Genomic DNA, 27,158 nt, shown 5'->3' with positions numbered 1-27,158 from the left:
TCGTTTTCTAAATTCGGGCAGAGGCGTCGTGACTGGAAAGTTTGCGCATACGGGATGTGTTACTAATATCTTCCTAGGTGTATTTGATAAGCTTATATGCAACGCATAATTCTAGTTTCTTATCCCGTGTTGATTATTATTGCGATAAATTCCAGCGTTATGGTGCCCTGTGTCATTACGTACATGACCTCCCCTGGAATACCTACTCTTCTAATTGTTACTGCCATCTTGATCTCGCGAACGGTCATTATCATTGTCTCGTTTATCGTTACGACTACTTGTACATGAGACCACACTGTCTTCGTAGCTGCGCATATAATAATGACAATCTTTGAGTGCCTCTGAATAAGTTGTAGGCACCGTATGATGCAGAAGCTTCACCAACTTGGGATGACGTTCTGAATTTATCCTATATATAATCTCATAAATTTGTTGTTCTGGCTTTAGATATGGTATGCGCAAACATTCGTTAGTATATCGGGTGAGAGATTCTCCCAACGTTTCCTTTGACCTCTGCGTGATATCATGGCACTCGATGTGAGTGCGCTTTTGTGATGACCCGAAAATTTTTGACTTATTTAAACCAATTCTCTATACGATTTATTATTTTAACACGTTAAACAAAGTCTTTTAGATTGAGTCTCAAAATTTTAGAACTGTTTCATATATACAATTACCTATGACTACTCTCGACGATTCATGAACAATTATATGTATGTATATATATTTGCTACAGTAAAAATTACTTTGCTACAGTAAAACACAATTTGCTACAGTAAAATACTATTTGCTACAGTAAACACTATTTGCTACAGTAAACACTATTTGCTACAGTGAACACTATTTGCTACAGTAACGCACTATTTGATGTCGACGAACTAGCAAACAAAAACAGAAAAGGCGGCCATGCGATCGCATGGCAAAAACACTGAAAACTCATGCGATCGCATGAGCTACAGTAAATCGAAAAGTACTATAAAAGGTCAGTTTTGCTCGACGAAATTTTTCATAAATTATATCTGTACGTAAATTTTATATTTATAATTATAATTATAATTTTAATTTTAAGTTTAATAATAATAAAATATATTCGAGGGTATTTTTAATTCGGGTTTCAAACCGTTTTAAAATAAGAAAATATTGGGTATTGTTCGGGGTATTGTTCTTGAATCCAAGACCAACCATACAGTCGTCTACCATCATTACGTCTACGCAATTTGCCTACAATATTGAATCGCAATATTGAACTGTGAGTTATAGTCTCCCTTTTTAAATACTTTAAATATTTTTGGGCTGAGAATACATGCAATTTATTTTAACCGCAATAAGACACAAGTACATACAAAATTCTACACCGAGTTAAACCGAAAATCCCTTAGCTTTGGTAACTAGTAGCTGCCAGTACATAGGATATGGACTGGTGGGCGCGAATAATTGTATATGGATCCATAGGGCTTGACATCCCCGTCCGAGCTAGAGCGCTAGCCTTTTAACGGACGTATGTTATTTGAGTTTAAGACACGTTGGTTTGCGCGTATTAAAACGAATGGGGTAATTATCACTATAGCGTTAAGTTTAGTTACCAGGGTGCTCTATTACGTAGAATCTATTGATAAACTTTTGATGAAATCTTGTGGTCTATCTTTATATATGTTTATGACTCGAGCAATTAAACCTATAACTCACCAACATCCGTGTTGACTTTTTAGCATGTTTATTCTCAGGTCCTTAGAATGCTTCCGCTGTGATGTGCTTGTTGCCTGCATGGAGTCTCTCATGCTTTGTACAAAGTTTATTGCATTCAAAATAAAACTGCGTTGTGTAATAAATAATTGGACTGTGATGTCAACCTGTAAATTAAAGACTTATGTATTTCGGGGTTTTGCTTATACCTAAGCACTCGCCCACATGTTTATAACTTTCTATGTTTAGAAAGTCACTTATTTTAATGAATGCAATATTTTATCAAAACGTATCATATAGAGGTCAAAACCTCACTGTGGAATCAATGATTAACGTGCCGCGTCAATAGCGATTTTGACGGGTCGTTACAGTTGGTATCCGAGCTTGAGGTCATAGGGAACCAGAAATTACATTAGTGTGTTTAACTGGTAATTGTTAGGATGCATTAGTGAGTCTGGACTATGACCATATCTATTTTTACTGATTTTTGCTTATTATTTGGTCAAAAACATTATATGTGATATATTTATATGCTAACGTAATTGTTGTTTCAATTATGTGATAGATGACTTCCTCTAATCCTATCATTTTGTACGACTCAGAATCGGACACTGAATCTATTATATCCACAACTGAAAAGGGCGTTCCAATACCTATTAAAGAAGAAATTGTGTTCGCCGGGGAATCTCAACTCCCGGTAAACCCAGAGGAGGTTCCAGCTCCACCCAGCTTTAGTTTTCCGGAGCCACGGTATCGTTGGCATGGACCCATGATCCCTGGAGTAAACGAGGATTGTCCATTTCTAAACAAATATGGACATTGGTCCAGATATACCGCCGACGGGCGGGTTGTGCCGATTACGCCTGGCAGATTTCGGTTCATGACCACCGGTACATATTCTTGCAGTTCGTCATCATATTCTCCTACACATGACTCAGACAGTTCGTCATCAGACGAGATTAGTAAGGAGGAGGATTTCGCTAATGAAATAAAAGAGATCACTAAGGAGAAATTCCAACTTGCTATAGATAATAAAAACAACCACAATAATAAAATGTCCTTAATTATTAAAAAAGAACATGACCATTCGATCCGTAACCACCCTTATTGTATTAAACCCACTGAGGCAACGGGTACCTCAAAACCCCAACTAAAAATAAAATACACTGTCAGAATGTCTGTCGGACCATGTGCACACAAACAATTGGCAGAGAGAACCAAATGGGAAGAAGTTTCTGATAGTTCTGAATAAACGACCTCGCAACCATAAATCTTCCATGCGCTATTTTATTGCTTATGTGTGCTACTCTATCTTGTTATGTAAAATAAGCATATGTAAAATATCAGTATTGTATGGTATTGTATTATTTTGGTTTATTAATAATAAATGCATTGAATGATTATTTGTATTATTACTACTTCTTATTATTATTATTACATAATAATATAGTAACTCGCTATAATTTTTTATAGTGGAATATTATTAGGATTTTAGTAGTTAATTCCTTGTACTAGCTATTATGTATGAACTTAACGGGTAGGTAATACCCTAGAAATAATTATAAAATGCTAATAAGAAGAAAAGGCTTTTATAATAATCGGTTCATATTATTAATATGCTACGATTAACTATTGACAACTCATTTTACCTATAATATTCTATATGATTAAATTATATCTGTTGTGTTTATTGAAGAAACATGTCTCAAATGTCGGATGCTGAGTTTGAGCAACTAGTCGAGAAACGTGTGAATGAAAGAATTGCTGCAACCGAAGCAGCAAAAGCAACAGCTGAAGCAGCAGCCAAAGCAGCAGCCGTAAACACAAATTCACGAAACGGATGCTCATACAAAACTTTTCAAGGATGCAAACCACAGACGTTTAGTGGAACTGAGGGACCAGTCGGTCTAACCCGATGGTTTGAAAAGATGGAGTCCGTTTTCAAAATCAGTAATTGTGCGAACGGAGACAAGTCAAAGTATGCTTCGTGCACGTTGCAAGATGGTGCACTTACTTGGTGGAACAATTATGCTAAAGCAGAAGGAATAGATACGGCATATGATATCTCTTGGGAAGAACTGAAAAAGATGCTAATCGAGGAGTACTGTCCTCGAAACGAGATCAGAAAAATGGAATCTGAGTTACGTAATCTGAAGGTTATCGGTGCGAATCTCAATAACTATGAAAATCGTTTCATGGAACTAGCCTTGTTGTGTCCCGAATTGGTGCCAAATGAGAAACGAAAGATAGAAATGTATATTGACGGTTTATCGATCAATATCAAAGGAAATGTTACATCGTCCAAACCGAATACGATGCAGGAAGCCATGACAATGGCACACCAACTCATGGACCAGATCACAGAGAGTTCGATTAAGGCACCAATTACCGAAGTCAAGACAACTGAAGGAAAGAGGAAATGGGAAGACTATAAGGGCAAAAGTACTCACCTGAAGAAACAAGAAACTTTTAAAGGTAAACAAGATGGGGCAACTGCAAGTCCAAACTATAAGGAACCCCATCCGTTCTGCAAAAGATGTTACACACATCATGTAGGTTATTGTCAAGTGGTCTGTGATAAGTGCCACAAGAAAGGACATGTGGCGAAAGATTGTTATGCCACCGTTTCTGAAGTAAAGACAAAACTGACCGATGTCAAGAAATGTTTTAGATGCGGGAAGTCTGGTCACTTTATAAATCAATGCCCTGATAAGGAGAAGAACAAAGAACCCGCACGTGGGAGGGCATTTAATGTTAGTGCCAGTAAAGCACGTGAGGATCCTAATCTTGTCACGGGTACGTTTACCGTTAATAATCAACTAGCTTCTATTATGTTTGATACGGGTGCTGATAGAAGTTATATGTGTAAAGACTTTAGTTTTAAACTAAAATGTGCATCATTACCTCTAGACGATAAATATACTATTGAATTAGCTAATGGTAAACTGATAAAAGCCGATAAAATTTGCCATGGTTGCGAAATGAATCTCGCTGGTGAAACCTTCAAAATCGATTTGATACCCGTAGAACTAGGAAGTTTTGACGTAATCGTTGGCATGGACTGGATGTCCAAAACAAGAGCGGAAGTTGTTTGCGCTGAGAAAACAATCCGCATCCCTCGTAAGGATGAAACGTCATTAATGATTTATGGGGAGAAGAGCAACTCAAAGCTGAACTTTATCAGCTGTATGAAGGCCCAGAAACTTATAAGAAAAGGTTGTTATGCTATTCTGGCACACGTAAAGAAGATTGATACTGAAGAAAGAAGCATTAATGACATGCCGGTTGTAAAAGAATATCCCGGAGTATTTCCAGAAGAATTACCGGGGCTACCTCCACACAGATGTGTAGAATTCCAGATTGATCTCATACCAGGAGCTGCACCTGTAGCCCGATCTCCATATAGACTTGCACCTTCAGAAATGCAAGAATTACAAGACCAATTGCAAGAATTATCGGACCGTGGATTTATTCGTCCTAGTTTTTCACCTTGGGGTGCTCCTATTCAGTTCGTCAAGAAGAAGGATGGATCTATGAGAATGTGCATAGATTACCGAGAATTAAACAAATTAACAATCAAGAATCGGTACCCATTACCGAGGATTGATGATTTGTTTGATCAATTGCAAGGATCAAGTGTTTATTCTAAGATTGATCTACGCTCCGGATATCATCAACTGAGAGTGAAGGAAGAAGATGTTCCTAAAACCGCGTTCAGAACCCGTTACGGTCACTATGAGTTTCTAGTCATGCCTTTTGGATTAACTAATGCTCCAGCAGTATTCATGGATCTAATGAATCGCATCTGTAGACCGTATTTAGACAAATTTGTCATTGTTTTTATCGACGACATATTGATTTACTCGAAGAACAAGGAAGAACATGAGCAACACTTAAGACTGGTACTGGAGATACTCAAGAAAGAAGAATTGTACGCAAAATTTTCGAAGTGTGATTTCTGGTTACAAGAAGTACAATTTTTGGGCCATGTTGTCAGTAAACATGGAATTAAAGTTGACCCCGCCAAGATCGAAGCCATTAGTAAATGGGAAACCCCGAAGACTCCAACACAAATTCGCCAATTCTTAGGTCTTGCTGGTTACTACCGAAGATTCATTCAAGATTTCTCTAGAATCGCCAAACCCTTAACTGCATTGACTCAAAAGGGAAAGAAGTATGATTGGTCCACAGAACAGGAATCCTCATTCCAGTTATTAAAGAAGAAGTTAACGTCTGCACCCATTTTGTCATTACCGGAAGGAAATGATGATTTCGTGATCTATTGTGATGCTTCATGCCAAGGTTTAGGATGTGTATTAATGCAACGCACAAAAGTCATCGCATATGCCTCACGACAACTAAAAATTCATGAAAAGAACTATACGACGCACGATTTAGAACTTGGAGCAGTAGTTTTTTCACTCAAAATATGGAGACACTATCTATATGGCACCAAGTGTACAGTGTACACCGACCATAAGAGTCTTCAGCATATTTTTGATCAAAAACAACTCAATATGAGGCAACGTCGCTGGGTAGAGTTGTTAAACAATTACGATTGTGAAATCCGTTACCACCCCGGAAAGGCTAATGTTGTAGCTGATGCCCTAAGTCGAAAAGAAAGAGTAAAACCTCTTAGGGTCCGAGCTTTGAATATTACAATTCGTACTGATCTCACAAAGCAAATTCAAGCAGCACAGTTAGAGGCTTTAAAAGAAGAAAACGAAAAAGGCGAAATAAGCAAAGGGTTAGAAAAACAACTTGAAGAAAAAGCCGATGGAACCCTGTATTTTGCTGGTAGGATATGGGTACCAAAACATGGTAACCTAAGGCAACTAGTACTGGATGAAGCACACAAAACGAGGTACTCAATTCACCCAGGAAACGGAAAAATGTACCACGATCTCAAGAAGTTTTATTGGTGGCCTAATATGAAAACAGAAATTGCTACTTATGTAAGCAAATGTTTAACGTGTGCAAAGGTCAAAGCTGAGCACCAAAAGCCGTCAGGATTACTGCAACAACCAGAAATTCCGCAGTGGAAATGGGAAAGAATAACCATGGATTTCATTACGAAATTGCCAAGGACTGCAAGTAGTCATGATACTATTTGGGTGATAGTTGATCGTCTAACTAAATCAGCTCACTTTCTACCAATAAAGGAGACAGACTGTATGGAGAAATTAGCACGCCTATATTTGAAGGAAGTAGTTTCCAAGCATGGTGTACCCATCTTTATCATATCTGATCGCGACACCCGATTCACATCACGTTTCTGGCAGTCATTACAAAAAGCATTGGGAACTCGATTAGATATGAGCACCGCTTATCACCTACAGACAGATGGTCAAAGTGAAAGAACAATACAAACATTGGAAGACATGTTACGGGCATGTGTGATTGACTTTGGAACCAGTTGGGATCGACACTTACCGTTGGCAGAATTTTCATACAATAACAGCTATCATACGAGCATCAACGCAGCGCCATTTGAAGCACTTTACGGTAGAAAGTGCAGATCTCCTATCTGTTGGAGTGAAGTAGGAGAAAGACAACTTACTGGACCAGAAATTATTCATGAAACCACCGAAAAGATCATTCAAATACAACAGCGATTGAAAACGGCCATGAGTCGCCAAAAGAGTTATGCTGATGTAAGAAGAAAACCGCTAGAATTTCAAGTGGGCGACAAAGTCATGTTGAAAGTGTCACCCTGGAAAGGCGTTGTACGATTCGGTAAACGAGGAAAGCTAAGTCCTAGGTACGTAGGACCCTTTGAAATCACCGAAAGAATTGGAACAGTTGCTTATCGATTAAAGCTACCGCAAGAACTTAGTAGTGTTCACAACACATTTCACGTGTCAAATTTGAAGAAATGTTTAGCTGAAGAGGATGTCGTAATTCCTCTTGACGAAATACGAATCAATGATAAACTCCATTTTATCGAAGAACCTGTTGAAATCATGGACCGTGAGGTCAAACAATTAAAACAAAGCAAAATACCGATAGTTAGGGTTCGTTGGAACGCAAGACGAGGACCCGAGTTTACTTGGGAACGTGAAGATCAGATGAAGCAAAAGTATCCACATTTGTTCACTGATATCGCTCATGAAACAGGTACTACTCAAAATTTCGGGACGAAATTTTCTTTAAGGGGGAGGTACTGTGATGACCCGAAAATTTTTGACTTATTTAAACCAATTCTCTATACGATTTATTATTTTAACACGTTAAACAAAGTCTGTTAGATTGAGTCTCAAAATTTTAGAACTGTTTCATATATACAATTACCTATGACTACTCTCGACGATTCATGAACAATTATATGTATGTATATATATTTGCTACAGTAAAAATTACTTTGCTACAGTAAAACACAATTTGCTACAGTAAAACACTATTTGCTACAGTGAAACCGTATTTTGCTACAGTAACACACTATTTGATGTCGACGAACTAGCAAACAAAAACAGAAAAGGCGGCCATGCGATCGCATGGCAAAAACACTGAAAACTCATGCGATCGCATGAGCTACAGTAAATCGAAAAGTACTATAAAAGGTCAGTTTTGCTCGACGAAATTTTTCATAAATTATATCTGTACGTAAATTTTATATTTATAATTATAATTTTAATTTTAAGTTTAATAATAATAAAATATATTCGAGGGTATTTTTAATTCGGGTTTCAAACCGTTTTAAAATAAGGAAATATTGGGTATTGTTCGGGGTATTGTTCTTGAATCCAAGACCAACCATACAGTCGTCTACCATCATTACGTCTACGCAATTTGCCTACAATATTGAATCGCAATATTGAACTGTGAGTTATAGTCTCCCTTTTTAAATACTTTAAATATTTTTGGGCTGTGAATACATGCAATTTATTTTAAACGCAATAAGACACAAGTACATACAAAATTCTACACTGAGTTAAACCGAAAATCCCTTAGCTTTGGTAACTAGTAGCTGCCAGTACATAGGATATGGACTGGTGGGCGCGAATAATTGTATATGGATCCATAGGGCTTGACATCCCCGTCCGAGCTAGAGCGCTAGCCTTTTAACGGACGTATGTTATTTGAGTTTAAGACACGTTGGTTTGCGCGTATTAAAACGAATGGGGTAATTATCACTATAGCGTTAAGTTTAGTTACCAGGGTGCTCTGTTACGTAGAATCTATTGATAAACTTTTGATGAAATCTTGTGGTCTATCTTTATATATGTTTATGACTCGAGCAATTAAACCTATAACTCACCAACATCCTTGTTGACTTTTTAGCATGTTTATTCTCAGGTCCTTAGAATGCTTCCGCTGTGATGTGCTTGTTGCCTGCATGGAGTCTCTCATGCTTTGTACAAAGTTTATTGCATTCAAAATAAAACTGCGTTGTGTAATAAATAATTGGACTGTGATGTCAACCTGTAAATTAAAGACTTATGTATTTCGGGGTTTTGCTTATACCTAAGCACTCGCCCACATGTTTATAACTTTCTATGTTTAGAAAGTCACTTATTTTAATGAATGCAATATTTTATCAAAACGTATCATATAGAGGTCAAAACCTCACTGTGGAATCAATGATTAACGTGCCGCGTCAATAGCGATTTTGACGGGTCGTTACAGCTTTCGCGGACGCTAAGTCTGATACTGCATTAGATACTTCATGCGTAGATCCGTGAACCCAGTATTGCTTCCAGTAGGAAGCTTGTTGAACTATTCACGTGCGACCCCCTGTAACTTCATCGAAAATATTTGACATGCTACCGGATCAACCAAATTCTCGGTGCGCATGGCACCTTCGAAGCTCTGAACTAAATCGTCGAGGTCGGATAGACCATTATAGGTGCCCATCATATGTGGTATCTTGGGTGCATTTGGAAACGAGTGTGCAGATATATGTGCGAGAGAAACTTATTAAAGTTGTATATAGCACAAAAGGTTGCGAGACTGGTTCGCCTTTTAGCCCCGCAAAGAACCATTTCATCATATCGTGAACAAACTTAGGCTGCTCAAATAGAAGGAGCATCTCTGGTGGCGCAACCTGCATAAACTGTCCTGCAAAGTTAGCTTGACCTTGCGCATTTGGCATAAACCTAAATGCAGGAGTTCCCTGCGGGTATAGCCAAGGCTGCTCCCAGGAAAAGAAGGAAATTTTATGATGCCACAGAATAAATATGTTTCTGCAATTGCGCAGCAGAGTTCTGCTAACATGAAGATGTCTGCGAAATTTGTGGGTAAACTGCAAACAGGACCCTAGATTGTTCAAGTTGTTGTTGTTGCGTCGTAGGTAGGGCCCAGTAAGAATTAATATCTGGGATGACCTTATATCCCCAACTATTGAGCATTGCATGCACACTTGTAGGCGTAAGGAACTGCGAAACAAGATGAGACTGCGGTTGCCAAGATTGCGGCGTCATAAACATAGAATGTTGCTGCTGGTAACAGCAGCTCCCTGAATAGGAAGCGAAATGGTTAGGCAACAAATACGCATCTGCCCACAGTAAACCACGTTGGGACCAGATACCTTGCCATTCGGGCCAATCAAAGTAACCCTTGGATCAAATGCGGCTAAACCATTAAAGTCCAATTGTCTTGGACCAGTTTAATTGTGTACTTCAAATTTTTATATAATAATACATTTATAGTGCTATAATAAAATCTATCTATTAATGTATTAAATAAAAATTCCGTACGTTATAAGTACTATGTTAAAAGGTTATTACTAGACATGACGAATTATATAATATTGTTTAAATATCGTTTTAATGTGTTTTTATTCTCACATTCAGTTTATATATACAAAGACGATCCAAAAAAACGTACAGCTTCTACGCAGCAACATACAACGTAGAAACTCATCCTTCCTCGTTATAATCTAAAGACCGAGGATTGTGAACAAACAGGATTTGATAAACCGGATTAAAGCATAACAAGATGTTGGTCTTGATTCGACGTCTTTTCTGGAGTCAGATTCGTTTAAATTTTGTCGAAAAAAGATTCTAGGAAGATAAGATAGCATGTGAATAGGACTAATTTTTCACTCTATATTGATTTTATCGCAGTAGTATTGAGTCGGCTGCTTTTTCATTACGTTTCCACTAATAGACATTTATAGACCACCTATAACTAGATAAGATGGGCCAACCCACTTGCGTAATTGGGCCGGTCCCATTAGGGCTTATGTCAGACGAATAGAATGTATATTGGATATGCCTCTTGAACTTGGAAATTTTATAGCCAAATGAAACTGTCATCTCGGAGTAAACATCACCTCTTTGATTACATGTCATTCTGAATATTGAATTCTGAAGTCCATTATATGAGTTGAGCTCATAGAATCGGATTGAGAGCTGTTTAGGATAAGGTGGTGCTATGCACATTATTATTTATTATATATTCTTTATTATATATAACTATAAATTTATAATTAGATTTGAAGTAGAAAAAAAAAAAACATGCTATGTTTAATTTTTTTCATGCTAACCAATAATGTTCTCATAATTAATTGAGTTTGAATGTACTGCCTACGGATGTATGTTGCTTAATCACTCCAAACTAAGAAGAATCTATAATCTTACGTCATCTAGGACGTTTAAACGAATATATATACAAGATTGATAAATATGATCCTATATTCATAGTTTGAGTGGCTAGGTTAGAAGTAGAACTAATTCTATTGTAGAGATTCTAAGTTCGATTCTAAGTGATATGATCACTAACATAAAAGACTAAGATAAAATATCCCTATTCGATGTGAGATCGATCTAACATGACTTGTAATGATCTACTTGTTGCAAGCCGAAAATTAATTCCGGTAACAACTAGCAGTAGCTCACACATTAGGAAAATGGTATCTTTTTTGTTTCTTTCTTCCAAAGAGAAATGTTTACCCTATAAATACAGGTGTGATATGATCTTCCTATTCATTAAAATGAAACATCACTTCTTTTCTTACAAACAACTTCAGTTATCTCTTTAATTAGCTAGATTATTTATGGAGTTCATGATGGTTGAAGAAATTAAACAGTAATGCAAATCTTAAATCTCAGTGTTCATTTCATTATTTATTTTATATTTTTTATGGTTTAGATATTACTGATGTTTAGACTCTATTTCTATCACACATATCATGGTATATATATGCACATCTCTATATTCAATTTTGTATCACTTGAACATTGCGGTAAGTGATGGATGTTGACAGAAGATAGAGAGCACAGTGAAGTACGGTGCATATTGCACCTCACTCCTTCGTGCTCTCTATGCTTCTGTCATTACCACGTATTCATCGGGCGTGTTTTATTATATATGTCAAAAAGTACGCGACAAAGAAGTTTTTTAAGTTCTAATACACATACACACACATTGATGGTCTAATTGTTTATAATTAGAGCTCAGGTGAAGTTGGAGCTGGAGGTAAAAGCTTATAGTTACGTATGACAATTAACATCCGATTCGATTGACATCCATCCGATTTGATTCGCTTAAAGCGGATATGGACGATCTAAATGGATGAAGATTGAATATAGATGTTTATTGGATTGGATGTGGATGACAATTTGTAATTCATGGATGAACCCAATTTCACCCGAAATGCTTAAATATAGAAACATATAATGTATAATTATAAATATAAATATATCATCATAATCACTCTATATAGTTTATTATTAACTTTATACATATTCCTCTCTCTTTTTTACTGCGTTAAACTTTCAATGTTATCTATATTTTATGGCGAGATATTTCCTATCCTTAATAGCGAGATATTTCCCTCAATATTTAACTGATATTCCGATCAACGCACCTTTAGAGATGATAATATTCTAACATGTATGGTATTTCATCAAATCGTATATCCGTATATCTGTATATATACAAAAGTTAAGATAAACAAGTTAGTTAAGTGATTGAGAGCATATAGGTTATATACGTTACGACTTTTTTTATTTAATAGCAAACACACACATTTTTTCTATCCACGACGGGACTCGAACTCACAACCTCAAGGTTGATGAGTTCCTTTATACCTCAAAGTTAGAAGCCCTTTGGTTATATAACTTACAATTTATTTTTAAGTAATTGTATAAATATATATGTATAACTAGCTATGTATTTAATAGTATTATGTTGGAAAAAATATCTAACAATGAATAATCAAATGGCAATCTATTAATTCGAATAATCCATCATATATGTATATGGATGGATATGGATGAAACTTTAGTTAATGAATATGGATGTAAATATGATATAATCCGATAAATATCCAATCCAGTGTCATTCCTACTTATAGCGGGAAGAGGAGTTGAAGCTGAAAGCTTATAACTGAATTTAGAGTTGAAAGGTAATACCTAGAGCTAATTTTTTCCATAACCATGTTAGGTTAAAACTAGCTAGAGTTAAAGTATAAACATGTGAATTTACATTAAAAATATACAGGGTATAAAGACATGCTATAGATTTATATACTGGGTATTTATATAATTTCTATTTTAATAAGTTCCTAACTTATTTTTATATCTACTTCAACTAGCTCATTTTTCTTAGGTAAGATAATGAGTTAGGTATAGGTAATCCCAATCCCGAACCTGATTAAGAAACCTTGTCTCAAAATCGGACCCATACTTGAAGGGTCCTCGTTTACTTACTAAATGACGGTTTTTCATGCGGATATCGAGGATCCTCGTTGTTATTGAAAATTTGTATACAATATATTGAAATGGTTAGTGGAAAAAATGGAATTCAGAAGAATGGAACGTTACATGTTAGAGTTGAGAGAATATTAGAGCAAAGTTCTGAAATCTGAATAGCATGTGATAGAAAATACAAATATTATTATTTAACTAAACGGTTCGGGTAAACGAATACAAGACATTTTTTAGTATATGGGTCAAGTATGCGGGTGTAGTGTTCTATATAGTTCAAATGTTAAGTTTAGTAAGAGTTATGCAATATTTTGTGACCCGTTGCACGTGGACCAGACCTCGCAGTATGTCGAAAGACACGTCCATATTGGCTAAAACGGATTGTCGATCTCTTAGTCATTTAGGTGACTGTGGATTCAGTTAGCAAACACACTTATAATCATAATTATAAAGCACCTTAATTTACAAACAATGGGTACATTTCTACGCGGACTCATATTTTTTAACATACGTATCCTTGTCTACCAATAATGTTACATTTGGCATTCGTTCTTTCGCCTTGATTGCCTGCAAAAATAACAATAATCACAGTCATCACATATAATTGAAAAAATAAAATTGTATAAAAAATGAATATGGCTCAAATCTCGAACTTGCTTTTTCCAATCAGTGAGTCCTGTTATTACCGCAAGACTCGTTGACTGTATTATAGATCCAATTAAGATCCCAATCCACAGTCCTTTTGCTTTCATATGTAATGGAAATCCCAATGCAACTGCGGTTGGGATCCCGAACATATAAAATGCTCCAAGATTTACATAAGCTCCAATATGCTGCCACCCACTTCCCCTGGCGATTCCTAAAATATTATAATAATGATAAAACGAATAACATTTATCTGTTCGGGCTAATTGTGAGAGAGTATAAATTTTACTTATATGAAAGCTATCTAACCAAGTTATCATTTGATCTCTTCCAACCCTTTTCTCTGGCCACCCAAAGACATAGTGCTAGGGAGGTTAAACCTGAGACCACTTGTTACTAGACTATTTTGGGATTGTTCGATTCCTAAAATATGTATGTAATTAAACTTAATTATAATCTCTTCATCTCAATTTAATAGTCCCTGTTACCTTTTCAAATATTTCTTTACCAATTTTGACTTAAAATATCTTTTTATGTTTATATTATATATTATTTAATAAAATTTATATAAACGAAAACACGTTTATAGCCTAATACATTCATATAAATTTAATCAAATAAAACAAAAACAAAGATATTTTAAATTAAAGTTAATAAAGAAAGACTTAAAAAGTCAAATATGAATTATTAAATTGAAACCGAATGAGTAGCATGTTTTTATATTGATGCAGATTTATGTTTTTGAAAATCAAAGAGATTTTTACTAAACCTGAAATCACTGCTTGTAGGCTATCTGTGACGATCGAAAGGGATATGAAAGGAGCCATTGATGCAACATAACTCACAACTGACTTTTCACTGCTGTAAACTTTTCCAATAAAACGGCGACAAATTAAAATTGAGATGCTAACTATTATAGCTTCAGTGATGGCTAAAAACATGGTGGTGAAAACAGCTAGTCGAGCTACTTGTGGGTTCCCAGCACCTAACTCGTTTGAAACTCGGGTGCTATGTAAATATTTAATATTAGATTTTCGAATCTTTTTGATAATTATACGAAAAAACAGGTGCAAAATGATAAAAAAAAAAATTACCTTGCCGCTGCACCGAATCCATATTGTATAGTGAAGTGTAAGGTGGAGATTGTTAGACTAATTAAATCCAATAAGTCACAAAAGGTGATTAGTAGATAGTCGTTAACAATAGTAATAAACGAAGATCGAACGTATCAAGAGTTTACCAGATTGAAAGAACCGAGGTTTTTAGCTTTGGATTTGGTAACAAGCCGGATACTAAGATGAGTACTTCAAGTGCCCACCATTTTAGGCTAAACAGTATATACAATATTTTCATCAGAACAGAACACAAGAAAGTATTTTATATATGAGGATATAAGTATGAGTGTTCATCAGTTCGATTTTCAGTTTATTCAATTTATTCGGCTCGCCAAAAATCAAAATTGGAACCGGATCAATTTTAAAACCAAAACTGAATTTAATTTCAAAACCGAAACCAAACCGAAAACAGAATTAGAAGAGAATTAGAAGTCTGTTCATTTTAGATTAAAACTTGAAAAATCATAATTTAATAAGAATAATCATAACAAATCAACTTTAAATCTTACTTTTGATTTAAAACTGCCTTTTGGTCAATAAATTAATAATTTAATATGTTATTAGTTAAATTCGGTTTTTGATTAAACTGAATTCGAAAAATAAAACGAAAAGCGAATTCAAATGTGAAAACTGAACAAAAACCCATATTCAAATTTGGTTTGGTACTTTTTGGTTTTCATTCGGTTCGGTTTTAAGGTTGATCATTTGAAACCGAATATTGAATACTCCTAATTTCAAGCTTACCAGACCATTACAGCTGATGGAACTGCAAACCGAAAAAATTCTCCGACACATACAAAAGCATCTTTGGAGATAATCACATGACTCTTCTCACACGACGATGAGAATTTAATGTAAAAGAATGTAAGTATCAAATACAACCAATTTGACAAACTAAACGCCACTGCAGCACCAACACTTCCCATTTCAAATTTGAACACGAAAGCCCAACAAAGAGGAACATGGAAACATAACGTGATCGCCGAAGTCACAATCAATGGCAAAGTTAAGCTTTGCGATTGAAGCGATCGCACTAGAGGCTTAACAATTGCACCTCCGAATAAAGCTGCTATGAGATAAACCGAGTATTTTTGGGCTTCAGTTGAGATCAAAGGGTCTTGGCCTATTAACATTAGGAATTTGTCTAGAAAGATCCATGAGATAGAAACTGGGATACAAACCAATAGCAAGGAGATGATTGCACTGCAAGTGTAGATACCAATTTTGTTGTATTGCTTGGCTCCATAAGCTTGCCCACATAGGGTCTCTAGGCCTCCCACAAGTCCTGACTTTTTTATTTAATCATTGTGTTATAATGTTATACATGTGGAAAACCATAGATAAATATACAGAATTTACAAAATGTATGTGAAAAGTATGACTATTTATATCCTATCTTATCTTTTCATATCTTGTTATTGATGTGATTCTTGTTTAGAAAAACAGAAAGTGTCACAATCTCATTTACAATGTCATCTACAATCTCATTTACATGATTCTTCTGTAAAAATTGTTTGTTAATGAATAAGTTTATCATGTATATATATATGTAATAACGTATTTGATACACATCAAAACTTCATTAAATAAGAATCACAATATCATCAACTTATATTTATAAATACTCTTTTCAACCCTGTTTGAGTGTGTAGATAGTTTTTAAAAATCTCAATAACTACACTTTTCGTCACTCAATTTAAATGTTATATACATCTATCCACTTAACTTTTTTTTTTAATTGGTTAAAAAATAAAGTGAACACATATAATTAGACAACTCAAAATCCTAAAATGAACACTTGTAATAAAACAAAGAATAACGAATTTAATGAAACTTACTAGGAGACTGAAACCTGTGACATTAGTAAGTGAGGTGGCGATTGCAACGCTGGACAGAGATAGTTGATCAACATGCCCAACCATCACAACTGCCACCATTTGCATCATATATTGTAACATCGCCACCACAACCATTGGTGCTGCAATCGCACCCACCTTCTTTACCTCGCCATTAAAATCCGCCCACCTTATTCTTTCCCCTCTTGACTCGTTTTCGCACCTACTTCCATCTCTCGATCACTGTCTAACACACACACTATAACCAAACTGCCTTATATTTTATACAACAATGTGAAGACAATTTATAGGCACAATGGAGCTGGTTTTAAATGTTCATATAATAATAAGATATCATATCTCAAAGATCGTGCAATATCAATTCTAATTTGGGCACACTAACACATGTTGTATATGTCCGTTGCTAGATGTTTAATTCGTGGGAGATAAATTAGCAATCTTTGCAGACTAGTACTAGTTTGTAAAATAAAAAATATCCAAAATATCTTTTCTTTTTTTTCAATCACAAATAAATAAAATAAAATATATTTTATTATATACTCCGTGTATTGCAAGATCAAATATATGACACCTATTTTGGATTATTAAATTGCTTAATTAGTCCTAAGTCAGAAAAAAAAAAATCTGAAGATCGAATATATTATAACATGGATAAATATAAATTGGATTAATGTTGTCATTTGAATTTGATTGTTATAAGGAAGGATCTCATCAAAAATTCATTACACATTTATATAAATTAAGATCGAATTGTATATGAGTCATTGCCTTTTTTTATACTCCCTCCGTCCCAAATCTATTGTCCCAGACAAAAAATACACAGTTTAAGAAAAAGTACCTGACACATGTACTTTTTTGTTAACTTTCCAGCTTTACCTCTTATGTTTTACCCATATTTTTGTCTTACAGGTATAGAATATGGGCACAAAAGAAATTTATCACATTATTCTTTTCCATTTATGGAAGTAGACAATTAATTTGGGATATTTAAAAAAGGAAAAATGGACAATAGATATAGGACGGAGGAAGTAGTTATCAACAACCAATTCACTGACGTCCATTGTATGGTAATTACCCTTTTGATAACTCATATAAAGGTCATAAACAAAGAAAACTAATTAAGACGGGTTAGGGTTTCATACAACGGGGAGTGTTTGTTGCATTTGAACTTAACTTCTTTTGTATTTTCTTTTACATTCAAGACAAATCAGATTTCAGGGAATGCTATAATTTTGTTTTGTGACCATCTGTGCTCCAAAACTTGTCTCCACCACTAATTTAATGCATAAAACTTGATCCTGATGTTACAAATATGGAGTTTTGTTTAAATCAACAAAGTAAGTTTGTAATTTTAACCTGGAATAATGTTTCTATGGAGCATATATAAGAGTTTGTTATTTTTTTTTCCGAAAAAAAGTAATAACATTGAACAAATTCGAAGATTAACAAGTACAACTGATACATAGAAAATCCACAACCTAGCCAAAAAAGCGGCAACAAATACTAACCTAAATCAATAGGGTGGAACGTAAAAAATTAGGAAAGTAATAACATGTCTAACAAACTAACAACGAAAAAAACTACGAATCAGTTGCACTACAAAGCACAAACAATTACAGAGTTTGTTTTGGCGATGTACGTATAAATATATAAATAATAAAGATCTGTGGATCCAAATGAAGTACAACGGCAGGCTCGTAAACCCGTGTGACTAGATATGATGATCTACTAACAAAGGTGTGCTGCAACCAATGATCGGAGCTCTCACATACAACCTAGCACCGAGTAAATCAAACTGAACCAAATAAAAAACAATTGAACCTATTGCACAAGCCGAACATACAATTAAATACAAACATAAGAATAATAGCTACAATGAAAACAAGTCGAACCCACATGACCCAAAGAAACTCGCACCCCAAAAAGAAACCCGCGTCTCATGAATCTAAACAACCTAACAGCCTCCATCAACCGCATCATCCGAGATTCACAACAAATAATCTTGTAGAAATCACCCTAAATCGGCTCATATAATCCCAAACTGCAACTAAGGGCCCCACCAAAGACCACTTAGGTGGCCAAAGATTTATCCATATCAGCTCCGGAAAAATGAGAAAAATCCTACTGCGGTGCAAGGCACACAAACAACAAATGAATAAGCGAAACGATAAATAAAGCATAAACGGCACATGTATTTAAAATGGATATATCCCAACTCCAAACACGGAGAAATGTTTAATCCACGGCCACAAACCAGAGAAGTTTTCTTAAATTTTCCGTGCACACAATTACATGTTACATTGGGTTGTTTTTATAGGGCAAAACAAAATAAGGAAACAAATCAAATCTACTTGGCCTGCAAGACAGAATCTCGCGTTTTGCGAGCTCAGCCTCGCGTTTCGCGAGCCACACCAAACTCGGATATTTGATTCCAAATGCAAGATTTCCAGCTTCCCCCAAAGTTTGATCCTGCCAACTTTTTTGCGTTCTGGACAACATTCCGTGTTCCACGAGATTTACAGTTGTTTCTCCTTTTCATTTTTTTTAAAGCTCTCCACACTCAACAGTTCACACGTTTGGTTTGTTCAAATGTGGATAATCAAGGTGTTAGTGCTATGGATAATCAAGGTGTTAGTACGAAGAAGTTTGAGACTATTTCGGATAAGTTTTGTAAGATTAAGACGGTTGGAGGCTACAATTCGGTTTATATATCAAAGAATAATTGACAGTTGATCCGGCGTTGGAGCTTCGTTTGTTTTATGTTATGAAGAGGTTGTGGATGGTTTGAATGACTCTTCGAGTGGTCCTGCGGATTCTTCTTTCGAGTCGGTCCTTGAACCCCTTTCGTTTGTTGGTAAAATTGTGCGATCTTCGTCTTTCGAATCTCCTAATTCGTACGTTATTAAGTCGCGTGCGGGAAAAAATTTACATAGAGATAAAATCGAAGGAATGGTGTTTAAAGCTGATTTGAGGGGTAAGAAGTCGTGAAGGTGTTTAGAGGTGCTGAGATTGCGGGTGTTCGTTTGGCACGATTAAATCTTCATTTGGGCTTTTCGGTGTTGTATGATTGTATTTATTGTTTCTCATATTCTTTGTCCTTGTTTGTGTAGTTGCGAGGCCTGCTTTGTTTCTATTGTATCTTTCGATAAGTTTTTTCATTGTATGAAGAAAATTCCTTGATTATATATGTTACGGAGTATGTTATTTGGTTTTTTTATAAAAGAAACAAAAAATCTACCAATATAGAATGAAGGGGGATACTGGAAACTGGGAGGATATAAAACACGTGCTCCTGAGCATTTTAGAAATGCAAACATTTTTAAAGTGGGTGCCTGGGTGGGATAAATCATAAAATAGCTACTTTGTTCATGGAATATAGCTCTTTAAATCTAATACTCCGTATAAATTAAAATTTTTATTTTTCGTATAAAAAAAAATTATAATCCACGTGCTCCTGCCCATTCTTTCGGACAATTATGAGCAAAACCACTTGTACTAGTACATGGTCCACCAAGTGTAGTTGGAGTCATCAATGGACTTAGACATTTGTTAAGGGAAGTGGTGTGAATTAGACATTTGATAAGAAGCTTATGATTTTTAAACTTTGTTTGGTAACTCAAAAATATAGCTTATTTAAATGTAGAGTTTAAAAAAGAAGTTCCTTATAAGTAACTTAAAAAAGAAGCTTTTGAAAAAGTAGAACTTATGATATTTGTTATTACTAAAAATCCCTCCATTTTTATTCTATATATTAATATTAATATTATTATTAATTTCCTTTTTAGTTCATTTACAAAAATAAGCTCCAGCTCTAGCTACTTTACCAAACACTTATAAAAAATGATAAGCTTCAACTTCCTTGGCTTCAAAAACAAGCTCCAACTCCAGTTCCAGCTCCAGCTAGTTTCGTCCAAACATACCCTAAAGGTATGTTTCGATAAAACTAGCTAGAGCTGGTGCTTATTGGCTAGAGCTAGAAATATTATTGAAGCTGGTAGCTAAAGCTTATTATTTTTTATAAGTGTTGGTAAATTGGCTGGAGCTTATTTTCCAATCCATAAACTCTACTTTTTTCATAAACTACTGTGAATAGCTTATTTTTTAAGAGCTTGTGTGTAGTGACCCGTCCTAATCCATCTGAGCGAATACATTACATTTGGTTACATCGCGAGGTACTTGACCTCTATATGATACATTTTACAAACATTGCATTCGTTTTTAAAAGACAAACTTTCATTACATCGACAGTTGACGGCATGCATACCATTTCATAATATATCCAACTATAATTGACTTAGTAATAATCTTGATGAACTCAACGACTCGAATGCAACGTCTTTTAAAATATGTCATGAATGACTCCAAGTAATATCTCTAATATGAGCAAATGCACAGCGGAAGATTTCTTTAATACATGAGAATAAACATGCTTTAAAGTGTCAACCAAAAGGTTGGTGAGTTCATTAGTTTATCATAAATAATCATTTCAGATAGTATAATAGACCACAAGATACTCATATTTTGAAAACAATCTGTGCAGGTCTGCTCACTGCTGGAAAATCATTCATATGATATATAAACACCTGGTAATCGACCTTAACAAGATGCATATAGAATATCCCCCGCATACCGGCATTCCGCACGGTCATGCAAAAGCATACAAACAGGCCACTCTTTTAAATATGATGGTTGTGTACACCTCAAAAACAGATCATATCTTTTAAAGCTGGCGGTTGTATACCTATTTCGAAGTACTAAAGCAGTTCAAATTCTCTGACTGGGGCTTGTGAGTGCCCATATATCTATCTTTAGGATTTGCGTCAATTAGGAGCTCGGTTTCCTAATTCTTAGATTACCAGACTATAAAAGGGTGATATCCGGTGTACTCGTAACTCAATCGTAGAATGTTTTTAAGTACTTGTGTCTATTACGTAAAATAGTTATAAAACAGCGCATGTATTCTCAGTCCCAAAAATATATATATTGCAAAAACATTTAAAGAGGGAGTAATGAAGCTCACGCATATAAATATTGTAAAACAGTTAATAAAACATTTGCATGTATTCTCCGCCCAAAAATGTAAAGAGTAAAAGGGAATCAAATGAACTCAAAGTAATGTATTTTGTAGTAAAAATACATATGACGATATTGAACAATACAGGGTTGACCTCGGATTCACGAACATATATCAATTATATATTTATTAATACACATGATCGTAATCGGATAAATTTTTATATATATAATTATTAATGATATCATTTTTATATTAATAATTTATTTATGTTCCATATATTCCTTTTATATATAAAAAAAATATTTTGTTAAGTTATATGTGTTAAATATATTTGTTTATCAAAACAGTAGTTCTAATTATACTAGTCAATATTAGTAATGATAATTATAATGATAATAACATTAATAATATACTTATGATAATAATAATAATTCTATTATTTATAAGATGGTATTAATACTAATATTTATGAAAATACTAATAAATTGTATCATTTATAATAAGATTAATAATACTAATCATTTTAACAATAACTAATAATAATAATAATATTAATAATTTTAATAATACTTATAGTAATAATAATGTTAATGGTATTATAAATACTACTTTTAATAATAATGATATTAATAATGATAGTTATACTAAGATGATAGTTTTAATCATATTGGTATTACTAATATTAACATTAATGATGTTACTAATAATAATTCTAATAATAATAATAATAATAATAATAATAATAATAATAATAATAATAATAATACTGATAGTACTATTACTAATGATACTTAGTAATATTAATAATAATAATGATAATAATTTTTAATAATAATAATACTAATAATGGTGACCATAATAATAATAATGGTAATAATAATTATAATAACTAATGATAATACTAATAATAGCAATAAAGATAATAATTTTAATTATATTAATGGTATTTATAATAGTTAACATAATACTAACAATAATGATAATAATAGTAATAATAACAAGAAATAATAATAATAATAATAATAATAATAATAATAATAAACATAGTTATACTTCAAAAGAATAGGTTTTATAAAAAAAATCGCCACTGCCGGGGATCGAACCCGAGACCTCTCGCTACTCCAACACCCCCACAAACCAGCTGACCCATTTAGTTTTTCCTGATGTAAGTATCCTTCGAATATATATATAACTATTTTAACAGTTCCTCCTTCTTCCTTACTAATCCAAATTGACTAACAACCCAAATGACACATTAACAGCTAATTAATTGAATTATTTTCGGATTTTCAATTGTCACATAAACGTTTATAGGTGGTGATGGAAATTAACCAAAATAGAAAAGAAAAAAAATAAAAAGCTGAGACAGTTAAAAAAAAATATATCGCAAGAACTCAAAATCATTCTTGAAAATTTAAGAAGTTTTAGACTATACATATAACATGAAAAATATTTTAAATCATCTATGAAAACATTCTGTATACTTAATTTTACTTAAAACATGAAAACGATTTCGAATTTTAATGAAGAACAGATTTCTTGACTTTTGAATTATATGGCTTGACTTCAAGAATTCGAATTCAATTCAAAGAATTGAGAGTTAAAACTTTGCAGATATATTCAACAGAACATTATAAACATAACTACCCTTATTGATTTGGAAAATTAAAATGAATTCGAACTAATGCTCATCACAGTCAAGAACACGATGAACCTCAAATCATATATCAAGTTTTAGATCGTTTTAGATTAAAGTTATAACATGAATTATGTTTTAAATGATTCAAAGAAACTTTTTGAATACTCAATTGATTCTGAAACATCAACAGAGTTTTGAATTTCAGCATGAACAAAACGTTTGACTTTTTAAAGAATAACTTTGACTTCGAAATTCAATGTTAATAGGAAGAATTGAAGGTCGAAAACTTACAGATAGCTCACATAAAAGATTCCTAACACTTTTGCATTAATAGATTTTAAAATAAATCTCAAATTCGATGTTTAGCAAAAAGAATTGAAGAGCAGAGCACGTGACTGTTTTTCTTGAATTTTTAGTTTAATTTTTCTGATATCAATTCACATTACCTTTACAGAGTATTAGATAGAGACTAATAGATATAATTGCAGTGTAATGGAATAATTAGCTTTTTATTTTGTAGTTTGATTGAACCGACAGGTGTAGTTTGATTGAACCGACCGGTTGTACAAGCTTGAAACAGAAAAGGAGAATTCACGAGCAGATATAATTTTTATAATCAAATCGTACAATTCAAAGATCCTAATATCAGATAAATAATTTAAAGGTGATAAGGATGTCTAACAGAATACGTACAAGCTGTATATATAAGTGTATAACCGTATATATTTATAAATAGCTGTATATTTACTTGTATTCTATATATAAATATGTGTTTATGTATATTTAAATTTTATATAACCATTTATATATATGTTTATACATATTCCTATATATATAACTGAAATTTATACATATATATATATATATATATATATATATATATATATATATTTGTATTTGTATAACTATATATATATATATATATATATATATATATATATATATATATATATATATACAAATATATGTATGTATATTAATCTATATAAGGAAACATAATAATATTAATTATATAACATCAGTATTAATTTTAATAATAATAATGAAATTGATAATATTAATAATAGAAATGATAATAATATTAATATTAATAATATTAATTTTACTTGTACATATCAAATTTTACATATTCATATATATATATATATATATATATATATATATATATATATATATATATATATATATATATATATATATATATATATATATATATATATATATATATATATATGAATATGTAAAATTTGATATGTACAAGTAAAATTAATATTATTAATTATTCAAATATTCATGTTAATGTTTATAATGAAACTATTGTTAATAATATTAACATAACAATTATATTCAAACTTGTAATTATATTAAAATTTATAAATTTTACCCTAGTTACCAATTATATAATATATATTATAATTTATATTAAATATTTATAATTTACAATATATATAATATTACTTATGTTCAGAATTTATATATATAAATATATATATATATATATATATATATATATATATATATATATATATATATATATATATATATATATATATATATATATATATATATATATATAGAAACTTATTTATTCTGTATTTTTATTTTTACATTATTAATTCCAATTGATGGGAGTGCATTTTATTAACTCAAAATAATATATATGTATACTTATATTTATATTTATATCTATGTATTTAATTACAAACCATTGTTCATGAATTGTCGGGCACAGTCAAGATTACTGAATCTGTGACACCGCTATTTTTTTATAATAAATACGTGGCAGAAGCATAATATTAATTAAATACGATATCGACATTTGTACAAACCGATGTCACGTGTCATTAAAACAATTTACATATTAACAGGAAAAGACATAAATACATTCTATTTTTCAAAAGTACACGGTTCATATTCTAAAAGACCACATCAGAGTTAACCCTGTCAAACATAACATCATCATGCCCGTCTTCTCCCAAAAGCACTATCTACAAAAGCTAACAACCTGCAGGGAGGAGATGGAGGGAAATTAGCATGAAGCTAAGTGAGTACGACTAACTACAGGCCATAGCATACATAAGCGTTATACTAATCATGTCACAATAGTCTAACACACAAACATCACCCAAGTGCCATCTACAGAGACTCTGGCGGCTCGGCCAAACCATTAACCACCAGCTGATCGGACTGGGGCTTACCAGAAGTTCCTCCACCACCGTATGTATATACATAATCCACACGCGACGGACGCGTCATTCACATATATATACACCACGGCTGTCTAGGCTACCACAGAGGAACCCAACCCGCAGGTTGATCTCTCCTACCGAGGCTACCACACAATAGGGACGCACCGGGCTCAAACAGACAAGCATCAACTAACATGCAGTCATCACAAGTACTAACTAACCACCACAATAAATATATCTAACAAGCATGGCAATCATAATATAACATGCTTCTATATACTATATTCGCCAGTTAGTCCCACTCACCAAATACCAGTAAATGAGAAGGTATTCAGCTATCTAATCACTGAACCTTCTCTTTCTCCTTTTCTCCTGAGAAAACATATACACAAGTTAGTTTCTGTTCGTTAACATCAAATAACATAATATATAAATTTTTGCATCAAAAACTCTCCGCTAAAATTTTTTGCTTAACACTTATGCACTTTCAAAATTTACATCATAAACATCAAAATACAAACGGGCAGCATAACGGCTAAAAATCAACACTTAGGTAAAATATTCTGCCCTGGACACTCAGTCGGTCGACTGACTCTTACAGTCGGTCGACTGTCGACACAACCGGTCGACTGACCTTCCCAGTCGGTCGATTCATTTGGTATTACATCAATCGGCCGAAGGTAAATCTCAGCCGGTCAGTTCACTCAACAGTCGGGCGATTGTCTTCGTCAATCGGCCGGTTCAACCCTCAGTCGGTTGACTGTCGACCTATAGTCGGCCGACTGTGTTCATCTTCATCAGAAACTGAACAAAGGCTACGAACTTCACGATGAAATCCTCAAATCTCGATCTAGAGCTCGTTTTAAACACCAAAATCGACCACAACTTATTCACTACTTGTTATAGACTCAAAACCTACAACAATTTGACCACAACAATACTTAAATCACTTATTTTGACACAAATTTAAACTTTTATGAAAACTAACACAAAACCTTAAATTTCTCAAAGATTAGAGCATGGAAGCTTGTGATCCTTACCTTAAACGAATCAGTGAATCACAAGGAACACAAAGATATGAACAATTTAAGCTCTAGCTAAAGATTAAGGATTAGGGTTTAATTGTAGGTGAGAAAGATGAAGAACGGGTGTGTTTGGGAATTTTCTAGAAATGGGAAGAAGAACACAACTCACTAGTCACTTAATTGTGGATAATTCCCACACTGTGTGACACACGGGTATTTATCAGTTATCTGATATCTTTCGTACATCATTTGGAGTCCCAAACGATGTCCAAATTAAATAAACAAACCTGTTCTGTGACCCTTGTCACAAACTGGTTCTAACCACATCATTATTTAAT

At 33.5% G+C, this 27,158-nt stretch overlaps 1 protein-coding gene across 1 annotated transcript; it reads right to left on the bottom strand.

The window, feature by feature from the left end:
- Window positions 1-13,549: 13,549 nt before the first annotated feature.
- Window positions 13,550-19,449, bottom strand: LOC139849106 (protein DETOXIFICATION 14-like). The gene is made up of 9 exons (XM_071838779.1): window positions 19,302-19,449; window positions 18,684-18,771; window positions 16,933-17,152; window positions 15,839-16,383; window positions 15,220-15,306; window positions 15,074-15,130; window positions 14,749-14,987; window positions 13,988-14,193; window positions 13,550-13,901 (listed from the first exon to the last, which is right to left on the bottom strand). Exons 1-9 carry the CDS (start codon window positions 19,447-19,449, stop codon window positions 13,818-13,820), a joined length of 1,674 nt encoding a protein of 557 aa, XP_071694880.1. The 3' UTR covers window positions 13,550-13,817.
- Window positions 19,450-27,158: the final 7,709 nt, after the last annotated feature.

This window comes from Rutidosis leptorrhynchoides, chromosome 5 (genome assembly GCF_046630445.1).
Source record: "Rutidosis leptorrhynchoides isolate AG116_Rl617_1_P2 chromosome 5, CSIRO_AGI_Rlap_v1, whole genome shotgun sequence".
Classification (NCBI taxonomy): domain Eukaryota; kingdom Viridiplantae; phylum Streptophyta; class Magnoliopsida; order Asterales; family Asteraceae; genus Rutidosis; species Rutidosis leptorrhynchoides.
This window is presented reverse-complemented; position numbering and strand designations above follow the sequence as displayed.

Excerpts from the sequence above, each read along its gene's own strand:
- LOC139849106 (XM_071838779.1), bottom strand. The coding sequence starts at position 19,449 with ATGTTGTCCAGAACGCAAAAAAGTTGGCAGGATCAAACTTTGGGGGAA. Across the intron at positions 14,194-14,748 it reads CCTACAAGCAGTGATTTCAG|GAATCGCCAGGGGAAGTGGG; the intron begins GTTTAGTAAAAA and ends ATAATATTTTAG. Across the intron at positions 13,902-13,987 it reads TCACTGATTGGAAAAAGCAA|GCAATCAAGGCGAAAGAACG; the intron begins GTTCGAGATTTG and ends TTATTTTTGCAG.